Source organism: Coloeus monedula (assembly GCF_965178545.1).
Source record: "Coloeus monedula genome assembly, chromosome: 12".
In the NCBI taxonomy this organism is placed as follows: Eukaryota; Metazoa; Chordata; class Aves; order Passeriformes; family Corvidae; genus Coloeus; species Coloeus monedula.
This window is the reverse complement of record NC_138792.1, coordinates 4,183,810-4,200,465: the sequence shown is the minus strand read 5'-3', so window position 1 is coordinate 4,200,465 and position 16,656 is coordinate 4,183,810. Positions and strand designations below refer to the sequence as shown.

At 57.3% G+C, this 16,656-nt stretch overlaps 3 protein-coding genes across 3 annotated transcripts; 1 reads left to right on the top strand and 2 right to left on the bottom strand.

Annotated features, from left to right (window-relative positions):
- Nucleotides 1–104: 104 nt before the first annotated feature.
- On the top strand, nt 105–3,580 carry LOC309577373 (magnesium transporter NIPA2-like; the record flags this gene model as incomplete). Its single annotated transcript, XM_082289343.1, has 5 exons — nt 105–228; nt 336–392; nt 1,446–1,536; nt 1,680–1,840; nt 2,773–3,580. The coding sequence occupies 5 exons, from the start codon at nt 105–107 to the stop codon at nt 3,378–3,380; spliced, it is 1,041 nt and encodes a 346-aa protein (XP_082145469.1). The 3' UTR covers nt 3,381–3,580.
- A 1,341-nt stretch (nt 3,581–4,921) lies between these two features.
- TIMM8A (translocase of inner mitochondrial membrane 8A) lies at nt 4,922–6,315 on the bottom strand. Its single transcript, XM_082289344.1, has 2 exons — nt 6,121–6,315; nt 4,922–5,729 (listed from the first exon to the last, which is right to left on the bottom strand). The coding sequence occupies exons 1-2, from the start codon at nt 6,241–6,243 to the stop codon at nt 5,568–5,570; spliced, it is 285 nt and encodes a 94-aa protein (XP_082145470.1). The 5' UTR covers nt 6,244–6,315; the 3' UTR covers nt 4,922–5,567.
- Nucleotides 6,316–7,300: 985 nt separating this feature from the next.
- Nucleotides 7,301–14,903, bottom strand: BTK (Bruton tyrosine kinase; the record flags this gene model as incomplete). The annotated part of the gene is made up of 18 exons (XM_082289351.1): nt 7,301–7,372; nt 7,489–7,646; nt 7,754–7,872; nt 8,316–8,380; nt 8,635–8,851; nt 9,122–9,293; nt 9,633–9,707; nt 9,860–9,987; nt 10,083–10,165; nt 10,497–10,551; nt 10,811–10,873; nt 11,171–11,352; nt 11,852–11,919; nt 12,002–12,130; nt 13,566–13,647; nt 14,178–14,246; nt 14,496–14,594; nt 14,763–14,903. The coding sequence occupies 18 exons, from the start codon at nt 14,901–14,903 to the stop codon at nt 7,301–7,303; spliced, it is 1,977 nt and encodes a 658-aa protein (XP_082145477.1).
- Between the last annotated feature and the right edge of the window lie 1,753 nt (nt 14,904–16,656).

Genomic DNA, 16,656 nt, shown 5'->3' with positions numbered 1-16,656 from the left:
CCCCGCCCGCCCCGCGGAAGCCGAGCCCGGCGCGCCGCCCCTTCCGCTCCATCGCTGTTCCAGTCCCGCTCCGTCCCCGCTCTTCCGGGCCGGTGCCGGTGGCCATGGGGGCCGGGTTCGGCGCGGGGCTGGGGCTGGCCCTGGCCTCCAGCGCCTTCATCGGCGGCAGCTTCGTGCTGAAGAAGAAGGGGCTGCTCCGGCTGTGCGGCCGCGGCCGCGCCAGGGCAGGTACGGCCGCTCCCGGGCGCTGCTCCCGCTGGCTTCCCCGAGGGTCGTGACGAGAGTTTTTGTTCGGCTTCATCTGAGGTTTCTCCTTTTTTTCCCTCCGCACTCAGGGCAAGGAGGGCACGCGTACCTGCGAGAGTGGCTTTGGTGGGCGGGGCTGCTGTGCAGTAAGTACCGCGCTCAGGCTGTGGTAAGGCACACTGATCAGAGGATCACGGAATGGTTTGGGTTGCTGGAGACCTTAAAGGTCATCTCGTTCCAACCCCCTCCCATAGAAACACCCACTATCCCAGGTTGCCCCAAGCTCCGTCCAACCTGGGCTTGGACACTTCCAGGGATGGGGCAGCCACAGCTTCTCTGGGCAACCTGTGCCAGTGCTCCACCACCCTCACAGGGAAGAATTTCTTCCTGGTATGTTACCTAAACCTACTCTCTTTCAGTTTTAACCCACTCCCCCTTGTCCTGTCACTACATGCCCTTGTAAAAAGTCTCTCTCCATCTTTCTTATAGGCTCCCTTCACATATTAGAAGGCCACAATTAAGTCACCCCAGAGCCTTGTCTTTTAAGTGTGTGTTTGTGGTTGTTTCCAGTCGGTTTCATTTTTTTTTATTACCATTACTGTTTGACTGGTTGAGTTTTATCCAAGTTTCTGATGATGTTGTTGATCTAGTTGTAACTAAACTATTCTGAAGTCTCATGCATTACTAGGTTTCCCTGCTAAGCAGGAGCTGAGGAGCTGGTTAGCTGGGTTGGGTTAAGTGCTTCTGAAGTGGCCTGCCCTGAGGATGTAATGATAGAGGGACATCCAGCACCGTGGGTTTAGTGCTACAGCAATTTCAGCAGCTTTACTTTACACTGTTCAATGTTAAGAACCAACTGTACTTGATTTACCCTTTAAAAAGCTGTAAAAGGTGTTCCAGGAGAAGGACAGATGCCTTTCAGCTTTGTGGAAATTATGGAAATACTTTCCTGTGGGTGCTGCTCATTGTAGATGCACATGTGACTAAGGATCCCTGTGCATAACACTGAGCCTTCTCTTCCCAAGAGAACCTGTGTGGGGCTTCTGCTTCTTCTTGCTGGTGCTGTTCTTCCCTGGTTGCTCAACGTACCTCAGAGAAACAGGATGCCCAGGAGGAAACGGAGGCTTTCCTGACCATACTCAAATTTGTATAATGGTGAATTGCTCCTACTTTGACGCTCACAGGAGTTTCTCTTGCAGTGGGAGTTGGAGAAGCTGCAAATTTCGCTGCCTATGCCTTTGCCCCTGCAACACTGGTAACTCCACTGGGTGCTCTAAGTGTCCTTGTTAGGTAAGCAGCCTCAGAAACACCCTCACTTCACCTACCAGCCCTTAGTGATGAAAGCAGTTGCTCTGCTCTCTTCCCTCAGGTATCCATTTCTTGTCCTAATTGGTTTCGGATGATTTTTTGTTTGTTTGTTTTCTCTCTTTCAGTGCAGTTCTGTCTTCCATCTTCTTGAATGAGCAGCTGAATGTTCATGGGAAGATTGGCTGCATTCTGAGTATCCTGGGCTCCACTGTGATGGTGATCCATGCTCCACAGGAAGAAGAGGTTTCCAGCCTGGAATCAATGGCAGAGAAGCTCAAAGATCCAGGTACTAAAATAAAAGGTTTCCTGTTGACTTCAGGCTAATGACAGTGAGATACACCTTGGATAAATTGGAAAGGACCGAACTAAATGGTAATTGAGCTGTTTCTTGTTCTGCACACCCCACTGGAATCATTAACAGTTACCAAGTGGGCTGGTTTTTTTACCGTCTGTGAAGTATTGATGCAAAAAGTGAGGAGCAGGGGAATAAATGCAGCTCTCAGCAGAACAGATTGGCCTGTGGCAGTGCCAGGAATTGCAGAGGGAATTCCTTTACACAAGGATGGCAGTGGTATGGCTGAGAGAAGACAGAGGAGGAAATTCAGACAGATAAACGAGTGATTCAAGGAGTTATGCCCAAGATCAGGTAGTCCTGGTATTTATGTTAGAGGATGAATCAAGTTGCAAGGATATGATGTGGGAATGGCACAAATGGCAGAATAAGCTACAAGAGATGCAGGAAGGAAGCACAGGGAGAAGAGCAAAGCAGAGTAACACATAGATGTTGCTGCTCATTAGGGGGAGCGCTGGCAGGGCATTCCTGTGACGTGGCACTTTCCTTTTTATCCCATCGCAGTCTGCAGAGTTCAGCCATGGCTTCCCAAGCCTTTGGCCACCCTCCTGGGCCTCCTGCTGGAGTGGTCAAAAGCCCCCCACCTCTGTTAGTGCTGTGGAGCCTGGCTGTACCCCTGCCCCTGGCTGTGCCCCTGCCCTTCCCAGCACAGGCTGTATCCCCAACAGCCTGACTTGTGATCACACTGTAAGGAGCTGCTGCTGTCTCTGCAGCTTTGCTCAGGCTTCCCAACCCTGGTCCCTTCAGATAGAGGCCAGAAAGGCTGATGGGGCAATTTCTTGCTTGTCCTCTACTTGCTGTTCATTTGCATCTGTCACTGGTGCTGCTGTGTTCTGATGGAGCTCTTGAATTTTTCTTTCCCCAAGGATTCATTGTATTTGCTGTGTGTGTCCTGGTGAGCTCCCTTCTGCTCATCTTTGTGGCTGGACCCCGTTATGGGCAGAGCAACGTCCTGGTTTATGTTTTGGTCTGCTCTGCCATTGGCTCACTGTCCGTATCCTGTGTCAAAGGCCTGGGGATTGCCCTGAAAGAATTGTTCTCTGGGAAGCCAGTCCTGAAAGAACCCCTGGGTTGGGTGCTCCTGGTGTGCCTGGTGATCTGCATCAGCATCCAGATCAACTACCTGAACAAAGCCCTGGACATTTTCAACACCTCTGTGGTCACACCCATTTACTACGTGCTGTTCACCACAGCAGTCATGATGTGCTCAGCCATCCTCTTCAAGGAGTGGCAGCACATGGTGCTGGACAACATCATCGGCTCCATCAGCGGCTTCCTCACCATCGTGTCTGGCATCTTCCTCCTGCACGCCTTCAGGGACATGCCCTTCACCCCCAACCTCCTGCCCCTCTTCCTGCAGCCAGGCAGGGCAGACAGACATCAGTCCTGTCAGCACCAGCCTCTGCTGCCCTCGGAGGACAAGGGCTCTGAGAGTGCAGAGGAGGAGGAGGAGGAGGAGGAGGAGGAGAAGTGAAAGCAGGTGAGGAAGCGTCTGAACTGCTGGCTTCCTGCTCCCAGTGCAAGGCTGAACATGCTGCTGCAGGAGCAGGAGCTGTGAGTTACCCTCTGCCTGCCCCAGGCACCACCACACTAACAGGAGGCTGACAGGGCCAGCAGCCTCCTGTGGCCACAGACAGGAGCCCTGGGAACTGCCCGGTTCCTGGCATCCTGTGCTTCTTCACTGTTCTTCTATGTGAAGAATTGATCTGCCCTTGTTAGGACCCAGACCTTGGCTGTGCAGAGAGGCCTGCAGCACTAACACAGTGCTAACCCTGACTCTTTGGCAGGTCACACATTTGGGGAGGCTCACACTGTTTTTTAAAACCAGAATTAACAGTTACAAAATGATCTAACGTGGTGCTAAGGTTATGCAGAGAGAAGACGGATGTCTGGCTTTAAAGGTGACGTACAGAGAGTATTAATGCAAAAATTCCTCTGTCAAGTACTTGTTTTTGCTCACTGTGCTAGAATTTATTTACAGATTCACATCCAGAAACAGAATACAGCCCAAACTGTGAAACCAGTGGTGCTGCCACACGCTGCTGTGGCTCTTACAGAGGGACCAGCCTCTTCATGCAGTGTCTGCTGTGCAGGTTGATGAAGCTTCCTGTATTCTATTAAAAACTGATCTGTTCAGTTACCAAGTGGTGAGTGATACATTTATACCAAGAGCTGGGTCAGCACTGGAAGGCATGGAGGATCACAGGGGTAGGAAGAACTCTGTGAGTGCTCCAGGGAAACTCAAGTTAGGACAGGAGAGGGAATCACCGACTCCAGGAATCTAGTCCTTAGCTACTGAGGTAAGTATCTGAAAGATAACTAGACAGCTGTGTCCTCACTGACATGGGTTTACATCTGCATAGCTGTTGAACACATCCTGAGTTTGTTCCCAGGAAGGCTGCTGGCTACAAGCCACCCACATTAGGAGCTCACATGCTCTGTCCAGCAGCCCCTGCAATGGGTTGTGTGCTTTACCAGGCTCCTGTGTAGAGCTCCAGACCACTGTCAGTATCACTCCAGGCTTCCCAGAGCCCTGCAGCATATGAACACTGCTGAAATGCTGCTGCCTTCCCGGAGAGCTGATCAGTAGTTGGTTGTTTTTCCAGTTTGAAGCTCCTCTTTGTGTCCTGGGGCCAGAGGTCCAGAAGACACACCCACAGGCCTCCCGCCAGTGACCTCCATAGGTAAAGGTGCACGAGGTTATAAAGCAGCCAGTTAGTTATTCCCTGCATTTAGTCTCTCTAAAGAAGTGACTCTCGAGGACAGGAGGAGCTGTCACCCTTCTGGGGAAGAAGAGGAAAGGCCACAGCCTCCCCCAGAAACAAGTCTGATTCATGGGACCAGATCAGTTGAGCAACAATTCAGAATTCAGAAAAGGCCTTCTAGCCAAAAGACAGTTATGCCCCCTTCCTACTAATTTTGCCATAAATAGGATCACTGGGAAGAAGAGGGAGTGACAAGAAGGCCAGATTTTCCATTCTCAGCAGTGATCTACCTGAACAAAGGAGAATCTCATTAAAAATTGACCCAGTTAATATTTATTACATTTACCCAGGGAAAGCAGTTAATGGAGCAAGTCAGCATCGACAGAGTTGTGCTGCAGTGTGAAAATTGGTCACTTGGCCATATGAATGATTTACCTATGGAAGCCTGAAAGTATTTTCCAGCAGTGGCACTGCCTGAGATGATCACTGTTCCCAACATGCTCTTCTTGCTCAGGGTGCCTGTCCCGGCCTTCGATGGTGCCCGAGGGCAGGTGAGGATGTGCCCAGCAGGGCTGGTTTGTGCAGCGCTATTTAAGGCAGCGACCGCGGGCTGGCCTCACCCAGAGCCGAGCTTCCCATCAGCGCTGGGAGCACCCATGGAACGAGGATCAGCACCCCTCTGCTCAGCCGAGGGGGCACATTCCAAATGCTCCCTGCATGGCACCGTGGTCCTGGCACAAAGGTGGCCGCTGGCCCGCGGGGCCGGGAGCAGCACATCACCCCGACGTGGAGCATCCGTGTGTCTGTTGTGGGCTCTCATCTGGCTGCAACTTCCCCGAGACTGGCATTTAATTAAATCCTAACCACCCCCCGAGCTGATCCTGGCTCCTTCGGGCAGTGGAGTGACCAGGAGTGGGCATGGGCGAGGGCCTGGCCTGGCGGGGGCTGGGTCCGGCTCAGTCGGACAGGCTTTCCGAGAAGGCCGACTTGGACTTCTGCGTCTGCTCCAGCCGGTTCAGGATGAACTGGCTCGTGTCGATGAAGCGCTCCACGCAGTTCACGAAGCACGTCTCAGCCCGGCTGTCCAGCTTCGGGCCCGGCTTGTCCATGCACTTCTCCTGCACACAGCGGGGTCCCGTCGGTCCCGGGGGCACCGCAGCCCGACCCCCCCCACCCCGCACCGGGGCCGTGCCTCTGGGCATCTCCAGCCCTCGGACACGCTGGCGTCCCCCCCACCTGGGGATCCTGATCCTCTCGGGACCCTCCCTCATCCCCTCGGGCGCATCTGACCCCTCCCCACGCGTGGCTCTCCCCGCCCCGCCGTACCCGGAGAGCCGCCCCCTCCCGCTCTGTGCTCACCGGAGCTGGGGCTGCTCCCACGGCGGCTCCATTTTGTCCCCATCAGCCTCCTCCCCCCCGGGGACAAAGGTCTGCGCGGCCTCCCAGCCCGCCTTGCCCCACCATCGCCACCGGGTCACCGGAGCCGGCGGCCCTGCCCGCCGCCCGTACCCAGCAGAGCTCGGTCATCTGGTGCACCAGCTGCTGGAAGCGCTGCTTCTGCGTCTCCACCTCGATGAAGCGCTGAAGCTGGGGGTCGGCCCCGCCCAGCCCGGCGGCGGACGGCGCGTCCATGGCGCTCCCGGTGTCCCCCCGGTCCCTCCCGGTGCCGCCGCGCCGCGACCTTCACGTGCCGCCGGTGCCGCGCCCGCCCCTTCCGCCCGCGCCGCGCATGCGCGCCCGCCCGCCGGGCGCCCCCTGCCGGCGGGGCGGAGCGGCCGCAGCCGGGGAGGCCGTGGAAGGGTTTTATTGTCCGGGATCGGGAGCGGGAGCGGGAACGGGAGCGTCCTGGGGTGGGATGGAGCCCCGGGGTGGTGATGGGGCTCCGGGGCAGTGATGAGGTCCGGGATGTGATGGAGCTCCGGGGCGGTGATGAGGTCCGGGATGTGATGGAGCCCCGGGGAGGTGATGGGGCTGCGGGGCACTGATGAGGTCCGGGATGTGATGGGGCTCCGGAGTGGTGATGGGGCTCCGGGGCAGCGATGGAGCTCCGGAGCGGTGATGGGGCTCTGGGATGTGATGGAGCTCCGGGGCGGTGATGAGGCTCCGGGATGTGATGGAGCCCTGGGGTGGTGATGAGGTCCGGGATGTGATGGAGCTCCGGGGCGGTGATGAGGTCCAGGATGTGATGGAGCCCCGGGGTGGTGATGAGGCTCCGGGATGTGATGGAGCCCCGGGGCGGTGATGAGGTCCAGGATGTGATGGAGCCCCGGGGTGGTGATGAGGTCCAGGATGTGATGGGGCTCCGGGGCGGTGACGGGGCTCCGGGGCGGTGACGGGGCTCCGGGGCGGTGATGAGGCTCCGGGATGTGATGGAGCCCCGGGGCGGTGATGAGGTCCAGGATGTGATGGAGCTCCGGGGCAGTGATGGGGCTCCGGGGCGGTGACGGGGCTCCGGGGCGGTGACGGGGCTCCGGGGCAGTGATGAGGCTCCGGGATGTGATGGAGCCCCGGGGCGGTGATGGAGCTCTGAGCATGTGATGGGGCTGTGGGCGCGGCCATGGGGGTCCCCCAGGCTCCTGCTCGCCCGTGCTGTGTCCGTGACAACCACGCCGCGATACCGCCCGGTGTGCAGGTCTGTCCCGGTGGGCAGTGGCAGCGCTGGGCCGGGGTCAGCGGGCAGTACCCGCGGTCAGCAGTCCTCGTCGGCGATGTCCAGGATGCTGCCCAGCAGCGCGGTGAAGGTGGGGCGCTCCTCAGGCTTCTGCCGGGCGAGAGGGGAGCCTGGCTGGAGCCCGTGTCTGCCCCAGCCGTGCCCCGGGGAGCCCTGTCACCCTGCCAGGGTGGCCGGAGGTGTCACGAGGGGTGACAGCCACTCACCTCGTGCCAGCAGCTGTACATGATGGCGTAGACCCGCTCCGAGGCCGCCTGTGGCCGGTACAGGCGCAGGCCTTGGATAACGTGCTCGGTTGTCTCGCTGTTATTAAACCTCTCGTAAGGCATCTTTCCCAGCGAGTAAACTTCCCACATCAGGACACCTGTTGGGGGGAACGGCAAGGAGAGCTGATGGGATGGGAGCACCTGTACCTGCACCTGGTTTGCAGAGGAGTTCCCAACCTCCAAGTCATCAATGCCGTGCTCTTACCAAAGGACCAGACGTCAGACTTGCTGCTGAACTTGCTGTACAGCAGCACTTCAGGAGGAGACCACCGCACTGGAAACTTGGACCCCATGGAGCTTGTGTACTCATCATCTAGCACATACCTGCAGCAGGAAAATGGATCAGGGTGCCTCACTTGGATTTCACATTTTGCTCCTCCACACAACTGACCAAGCCCAAGAGGAATGGGCGGCTCAGAATGACCAGAGGTTGCAACTCTGCATGGGTTTCAGCAGTAAGTGTGTGTTAGTCAGGATTGTGGAAGGGATTGGCTGACATGGAAGCACAGCAAAAAGGGGATGTGGAGAGCAAGATGCAGCCAGGAGACTAGAGGTGGGGGAAAGAAGATGCAAAGAGAGGAGGGAAAGGGCCAGGGGAAGTAAGAAAGGGATGGTGGAAAGTGGAGAGGCGGAAGGTTGAGCCAGGGAGATGAAATGGGAAGACAATAGGAAAGCACAGCTGGAGGGTGGTGGGGACAAAGACTAAAATGTAGAAGGAGGAGATGGGGTACTGAGACAGGAAAGTGACACAGACACATCTACCAGACCTGGAAAGACCAAAATCTGACACTTTCACAATTCCTTGGTCATTCACCAAACAGTTTCGAGCAGCCTGTGAATGGAGAGATGGAGACAGTCACTTCTACCTGCTCTTGCTTCTCCCATTCCCCTGTAGCAGGTGAACTTCATCTCATCCCCACCCACCTAACACTTCACCTCACTTCATCCTGCCAGTTCACCTAGGCTGGGGCAAGCTATAAAGTCCTCAGCAAAGAGAGCAACAGAGCCCTCCAAGCATCCTGTTTATCTATGAAGGGGCGATTTCCCCGGTGGGATTTTGCCTGAACAAAGCAGTCACAACCCTACCAGGTCTCTATGCAGGAATTGCTTGGATTCCAGGTACTCCATAGCTTCACAGACATCCTTGCACATCTCCAGCAGCTCGGCAGGCTGGAACCGCTGCCGTGTTTCCCTCAGGAAGTTAAGGAGGCAGCCATTGGCCATGTACTCGGTGATGATGAAGATGGGACGCTGCTTAGTGCAGACCCCGTAGAGCTGCACCAGCTTCTCATGAGACAGGTTCCTGTGTTGGGGACAAAGGCAATTCTGAGCATCTAGAAAGCCAGGCAGCAAAGGAAGCACCTGTGAGTAAGGAGAGTTTGGGAAGGGAAGATGCTTCTGGCCCAGCTGATGGTGGAAAACCTCACCAAGGAATCTGCCCAAAATCAGTGGGATCTTGGGTGCGTTTTACAGAGTATGGGACTGCCTTAGACTGTGCCTCCACACCTCCCAGGAGTGCAGCCATTCTGGCAAGGAGCATCCAGCACTGACCTGCACGGTGCTCACCACTTACATCATGACTTTGGCTTCGTCAATAAACTCATCCTCTGACATGGAGCCTTCCCTGATCATCTTGATAGCAACGTTGTACTGGCCTCTCCATTTCCCGTACTTCACCACGCCAAACTGCCCTGTCCCGAGTTCCTTCAGGAAGGTCAGATCCTTGGGGTCAATCTCCCACGACCCTAGGACAGAGAGTGTGAGTGTAATGTGGGTGCAGGTGACTTCCCTGCACGGTGCTCCCAATCATCTGGTCTAGCAAGCCCAAGAAAAGCTCACAAGCATTTTCTGCCTGAAAAATCATCCACAAAACCCACAAAATCTGAGACCTGTTCCTCCAGGGGACAGGAGCAAGGTAGCTTGTGGAGTCTTTTGGTCAATACCATCACCAGAGGGCAGTTGGGAAGTGGTTCCTGGGAAGGCTATGAGCCATGGGACAGCCAGGATCCCGGCCTGGGAAAGTTGCTGCCAGCAGAAACAAACGCTGCAACCAGGGAACTCTGAGGTAGCCCGGACTGGCTTACCATAGCCAAGGCCAGCTGTGGAAGGAGCACTTTTCTTTTGCTGAGACACGGGATACTTCAGTCTGGATATGAGCCCTGAAACACAGCAGCAGAGATTGCCACTCCAGGCTTACCTGCCACATTCCAGCAGGGAACACAAAACCCTCCTGCCTTCGGCACAGGAAGGTGGGGATACTGTGGTGCCAGTGAAAACACTGCTGGCTTCACTCTGCCTCCCAGCCACTGACCTGCAGAGTTGTGCTGGTGGTAGGTGATAAGCTCTGGGATGCTGTTGAACAGGTGTTTTTCTGCCAGGTAATACTGGTTCTGGGGGGTGCAGCAGACGACATAGTGGCGGATTGTGCCTTGGGGGTCTCTGGAGAGGGAGAACATGGGGAGGAGAGACAGAGGGTGAGGGGTGCCTGGAGGGGCCCTCTGGGGGAGAAACAAGCTGTTCTTAGAGCCACTTACGCAGAGGACTTGGCATAGACGGAGACAGTGTATTTCCCTGTCTTGCTGGTGGAATCTCGGACAATGAAGCCCCCTTCCTTACCCTAAAGCAGAAAGGGCAAAGGGCACTGGGTGGTTGTGGGGACTGTGTGTCACTGTGACAGGCAAAACTTAAAGTGAGTGAAGATCACAGCAGGGCTGGAGAGGATGCAGTGAGTCAGAGGAGTCCTATTTCCATTCCCTGCATGGGAGGCCACCTCCTGAAGTGGCTGCCTGGAGGAGCTCACATTGGGATAGGGAATGTTCCTGGGGCTGTTGGTGCAACACTCCCCTCCCGGCACAAGCCAGGGTTGGTCCCATGCTGGACACAATGTGAGAACAGCCCATGGAGGGCTGGTGTGTAGAACAGATCCAGCCTCGAGAGGCAACACCTACCTCCTGTTTCAGCAGTTGCTCCGCTTGGCTCCGAGTGATGTTCTTTGAGTACCACCTGGAACAGGGACACAGCCATCAGGGAGATCTCCACAGCCACCTCTGTCCCCAGCCCGGTCTGACCCTGGCCCAGCCAGGACAGGCGGTGCAGAGAGCAGGGCAGGGATGGCTGCCAGGGGCTGGAGGCTGCCAGAGGATGTGGAAGAGGGAGAGTGACCCAGCCAGGCTGGGCTCAGGGGCTGTGTAGGGTAACAGAACCAAATGGAAAAACGTCTCCAACCAAGTGCAACTCGCCAGGTCCCTGTGCCCTCTCTTACTCAAAGATCTCTAGGGAATTTCTGGTTTCAGTGACGTAGTTGCTGGGGATGTATCCTTCCCTCCTGCAGGAGAAAAGAGGCTGGTCACACATTGATGGAGGAGGCCAAGGGGAAAGGATATTCCTGTCTCAGGAGGGCTCAAAAACTTTGGTGCAAGCCCATCTGGGTTCATGTGTGGGGATGGCTGACACCACAGCTGGTTTCAGCCTCCTCCCCCTCCTCACCAGGGCAGCCCACAGGTGGGCAGGCAGCCTGTCCTCACCCTCGGGGTGCCAGAGGGGTGTGTTTGCCCACCAGGGCCTGAGCACCAGGGCAGGGCAGCACTGCAGAGCCACGGCCATGGGCAGTGGGAGCTCTCACCCGTTCTTGTCAAGGGCTTTCCACCAGGGCAGGTGGCTCTCCTCCAGGATGAAGTACTCCTCGCCCTTCTGCAGCTGCAGGTCCTGTGCGTTCATTGGCTCGTAGTTGTAGAGGGCCACCACCTTCTTCATCTCCCCTGCTGTGCTGGGGGCTGGCTCAGGAGGCAGAGGCTTCATCACCATCTTCCCACGGCGGGAAGGAGAGCGTGGGACATGGTCAGGCTTGCACACACACCACGTGAGACCCTTCCCAGGCCTGGCAGGGCAGTGGTCTCAGGCCAGCTCAGCGCAGTGTTTGTCTCAGCTCCCACACATATCTCTACCAGAACACCAATTTCCTCTCCCCGGACTTTTTATCAAAACATTTTTCCCCATCTCCACAAAAGACAAGTGTTTTCTCTTTACCTTTTGGCTTAACCTGTGACTCCTCCAGCCTACATTAGGGAGTAAATCTCTCAGCTGCCCTGGGAAACCTCAAGGTTGAGATAATTTGACCTTCCTATAGGCCTTTGGGCTCCATCCCCTGCTTCAAGCTCCTTCTCCCTTAAGTCACCATCTTGACATCCCTCCCCAGAGCAGAGTCCTGGCCTGTGCATCTCTGAGCAGTCATTGAATACGTTGGCTTTTTCCAGGCAGACCTTTTCTCCAACACCTTGGAGCAAACCCTGACGTTGGCTTTTACCTGGTCCTCCTCAGGAGTTGGGGGAAGGGGCTTCTTTGTCTTGCGATGTGACCGCCCAACGTTTAAACCTTCAGAACAGAGGAGGAACTAAGGTGAGCAAAGATCCCTGTGGTGGTCCCTGGGGCAGAGGGAGGGTGCCTGGTGTCTTACTGCCATTCCTGCTCTCCAGAATCTGGCAGCCCATGGCGTTCTTGGCTGTCTGGGAGCAGCACAGGTACTGGCCGTCGATCCAGAAGCAGGGGTGGTACTTCTGGACCAGGTCGCTGTTGTACCGAATCACTGTGGCAGAGGAGGGAAGATGTGTGTGACCCAGGGCTGCATCCCCAGCCTGCTGCAAGAGCTCTCTGCTCCCTGAATGCAGGTGATCAGCTGCATTGAATAATCTCCTCTCAGCTGTGCTACTGTCTCCTGTGCCCTGATGTTCAGGTTTCCCTCAGCTCATCACCCTTGTTTCAGTGCTGTGGCTGTGCAATCCCTGTGCCACAGGGAAGGGCCGGGCTTGGCTCTCAGATCCGATCTAAGCTCTTGAGCAGCTCTACAAAGGGGCATGAACATGGAGACAGTCACAGAAGGACCTGGCCCTCCTGCCAGCCAAAATATCCAGGCTGCTCTGACCCATGGTTCACAGCTCTTTCGAGCCCTTTTCTTTTTCAGAAGTGGGGAGGGAGGCCAGTGCTGTGCCCAGCTTTTCCATGGGGCATTGCCATCACCCTGTGCCCACTCAGAGACTTCCCTTGCAGGGAGAATATTCCCTTGCCAGGCAGGCTGACCAGCTTCCTCATACTTCTCCCCAAGCTAGAGGGACAACTGGATGTGCCTAAACACTGCCTCAGCCTGGGGCTGGCCCACAGCAGCTGCACGAGGTGTAGAGAGCCCCTTCTTTGGTGGAGTAAGAGAAGGACATCCCGGCAGCAAAAAGCCAGCATTTTCTCTCCTTTCCCTGTGGATTTTACACTAACTTGAGCTGTCACAGCAACCCTCCTGCCTCAGCAGTGAAGTGGGGAGAGGACAGGCTGCCTGTCGGGGCAGAGCAGCAGGGCTCTCGTGAGATAACCGACTTCCCCGTTATCAGCCTGCCGCTCTTCCGCCTCGCTCCAGCCAACTTCCCCGTGTCAACTCAAGCAGCTAATCTCACCCTGCCAGCACAAAGCCGCAGCAAGACACACACACATGCACCAGGAGGCACATACAGGCGGCTCCAGCAGATTTTGGGTGGCCCGAGCCCCTTGGCACAACAGTGCTGCTGCAACACAAACACTCCCAGCTCGAGGAGGGAGCAGCCACACAGCTGAGCATTAGCTCAGCAGCACCGAGCAAGGCTCGGGGTGGTTTGGGAAAGATGCTCCCTGGCTCCCAGCAGGCTTGTTGTCCATGTTTCCTAAAGCACCGGCCGCTCAACCCTCACATGCCAAGGCAGCACAGCTGTACGGCCACATCTGCTATTTCCTCTTGCCCTCAACAATTTCCGACCCTGCTTGAGCTACTTTGGAGCAGGTTTGTGAGAGGGCAAGGAGCCTCAGCCGAGGTAGCTGTGGTACTGCAGAGGGTGACAATGTCCACTCCCCCGGCTGGGAGCAGCTCGCTCTTCCTCAGACACGGGGTATATACCCACGAGCCAGCGAGCCCCCGGCAGCCTGGCACTCTGGGCCAGCCACAGGCACAGCTGAGTGCCCGTGTTGGCTTCCCAGGGGAGCTGCAGAGCCCCCACACTCACCGCTCTTCAGCTGATGGATCCAGCGCTTGCGCAGCTCCTCCGTCGGGGAGAAGATGTAGAGGGGCCCTTCGTCATAGACCACCTGCGGGACCAGGCACCTCAGCACCGCGGGCAGGGCTCTCACGGCAGGCACGGGGGGAGCCGAGCCTTGTGGCCACTCCGAGCAAGCCCCGCCGGTGTCTGCTGGCCCCGCACGGTGCTCGCGGGAGCGTGACAAAGAGGTTAAAAATAAGCCCCCTCCCCCGAGACTTTCCACTTCCTTCTCTGACTTTCGGTGTGCCGGGGGTGCACTAGGTGCCAGCAGGGCAGGCAGCTGGGCTGGGGGCTGAGTGAGCAGCCAGCACCCCTCCAGCATCAGCCAGGGGACTGAAAGGGGCAGGACAGAGCTCAGAAGCAGGTTTCCATATTAAACAGAGCTGCCTCGGGGCTCAGAGAGGCTCACCTGGCTGCCCCATGCAGTGTGGACAGCAGCAGAGTGTCCCCAAGCCGCTGAGTGACACCGGGCACTGGGGCAGTGATGCCACGTTTGACCCCAAGCCCCTGTGGGGTCCCCCCCTCAGGACCTGCCACCAGGCAGAGCGGACCAGCAAAGAGGGTGCAGCGAAGACTCACCTGGAAGGGGTAGGGGAACCGTTCGATGATTGAGATCTGCTCCATGTTGTTGTAATCCTCCCCTTTCCTCTGGAAGAGAGAGGCAGAGATGGATGCTGGCACCCTGTTGCTCAGCTGCTGGCATCTCCCCTGGAGCAAGCCCAGGGCTTTTGGCATCCTGCTGCTCTGCATAAAGCTGGACCCCTGGTATGGTATGGACAGAGCCCCTCATGCCAAGCACGGCTCTCCCCCACTGCCACCACCCACCCCAGGGACTCTCCCTACTCCCCCAGCGAGGGGACAAGGGCACAGACGCAGGGACCCTGGGACCCTCCTCACCGGGACCTGTCGCTCAGGGGGAGGGTTGTTTTCAGGTGCCACTGTCTCCACACAGGTGATCTTCTCAATGTCCACGGAGCCCTTCTTACTGCCCCGGCGCTGCAAGAGACAGTCTTGGTTCAAATGGTCACCAAGGGGAGACCTGGAGAGACTCAAACCAACCCCTGTCCCTGTCCAACCAGCCCTTGGGCTACGTGCTGGCAAGGGACAGACAGCTGGTGACCCCCAGACACCGCCACGGCGCAGCCCCTGTGGCTGCAGACTCACCCCCCGCTCAAAGTCATACTCGTAGTAGGACAGTTTGCTCTCCGTCAGCAGGAACAGGCGCTTCTTGAAGTTGAGGGGAGATGTTTTCTTCTTCTGCTGCGAGCGCTTCAAGAAGATGCTCTCCAGGATGACACTGGCCATGTCAAACCCCTGGCCGCCTCCACGCTGTGCTCACCTGGTTGCTGTGGGCAAGACAATGCCGACGCAGCGCTTGTTCAGCCCAAAACCTGCTGGACCTCGCTCAGGTGCACTCTCCCCCTTGCCCCAAGGGCAGCCAGAGGGTGCTGGGACCCCCACGGCGGGGGGAACCAGAGGTGTGTGTGCAGGTCAGTGTTGGGTTGTTTGTGATGTGACCTCTCCCGGCCCCTCTCCCACACCAGGCTGCAGCCTAAGCCACCACCTGGATGGCTCCTACTCCTGCTGAAGAGGCCCCCAGGATATTCAGATGGACAGAGAGCTGGAGAAAAGAGGGAGACGGGGGAAGATTGGAGCCCCAGGGACGAGCGGGGAGCCAGCTGTGACACCCCGCAGGCGCTCCTCCCCTCCAGCTCTGTGCATGTGAGCCTGTGTGGGCTGTTTCCTCCTGCCCCACCGCAGCCACTTCGTGCTGGGGACGTGCTGACTTGGCAGCCTGCAAGGGGTGGCCACGGGAGGCCGGTCCCTAAAAAGCTGTGGGTAGGTCCTGGCCCTGAAAAGTCACAGTGCCATGCTGCCAAGAACACAGAGTAGCCCTAAAGTCATCCTTGCCCTGTGTGTCCATGGAGCCCGCAGGAGTGCAGTGATGAAGCTCAACCCCCCTTTCTCCCCTGTGAGCAGCACTTGTCAGTGGCCAGGCTTGAAAGGCTGCCTCCAGCCAGCAGCCAGAGAGGTTAAATCCTCCCCCAGCCCTCAGCGAAGCGCTCCTGAGTCTCTCCGGGGAAGGGCAGGGCAGGAAAGGGCTCACATGAGAGCCCTGTGTCCCACTGCTGCTCAGCTTTTAGGGGCTGGAAATTGCCATGGCCCATCTCTTGGAGCAGTCTGCGCATCTCACCTCATCCTTCCATGCTGTGCCCAGGAACTGTGACCCCCAGGTGGGTCCAGCATCCCCCAGAGCCACGTGGCTGGAGCTGTGGGCTGTGACCAACACCTGATTGCAGTCTGGGGAGCTGACAAGAGAGCTGTGTGGGGCTATTGCTGAGCTGTGATCCCCTGGAGCTCGGCTCTGTGTCTCCTGCCTGACCACCTACAGTCCCTGCTTCCCCTTCACCCGCACCTTGTTCCCTTTTTTCCTCCTGCAAGCACAGCTTTGGAAAGCAACCTGGGAGAAGCTGTTTTTCTCCCCTGCTCCCCACAGCCTGTCTCCTCGGGGGGAGGCTCAGAGGTGGGCCAGAGACAGGCATTCAGCTCCCCATTCCCCAGCCGAGTATTCCATCAACTCTCCCCGCACGGGACGTGGGCACTGGCTCACTCACAACAGGGGTCAGGTGGGGAACAAAGATGCCAGGACCCGGTCCCACACACTTTGCCTCTCTCCAGGACATTCCCCAGCTCGGGGACAGGAGCAGAGGTGTCCTCCCATCTGCTGGCAATGCCCAGATCCTCCCAGCACAGACCCTGCAGTACTGACACTGCCCCGCTCTCCCCAGAGAGGCTGGGGACAAGCAGGATTCCCCTCTCCCAGGCTTCCCTCTTCCCTCCTTGTGGCCCTTATGGCTCAGACCTTTCCAGCTTGTTTGGGTGGTCAAAGACCCCCAACTTATAAAAAATTAATCATCAGAGCCTTTTGGAAAAAGCAGCAGCCTGAGTGGGCTGATTGAGGCCTCAGGAGGAAGGATCCAGGGTCGCTGCAGGTGGCTGGTGTGGCCCCTGACCCCCAGACTGCGGGCAAGGTGGTGGATGAGCCCAGAGTGACCCT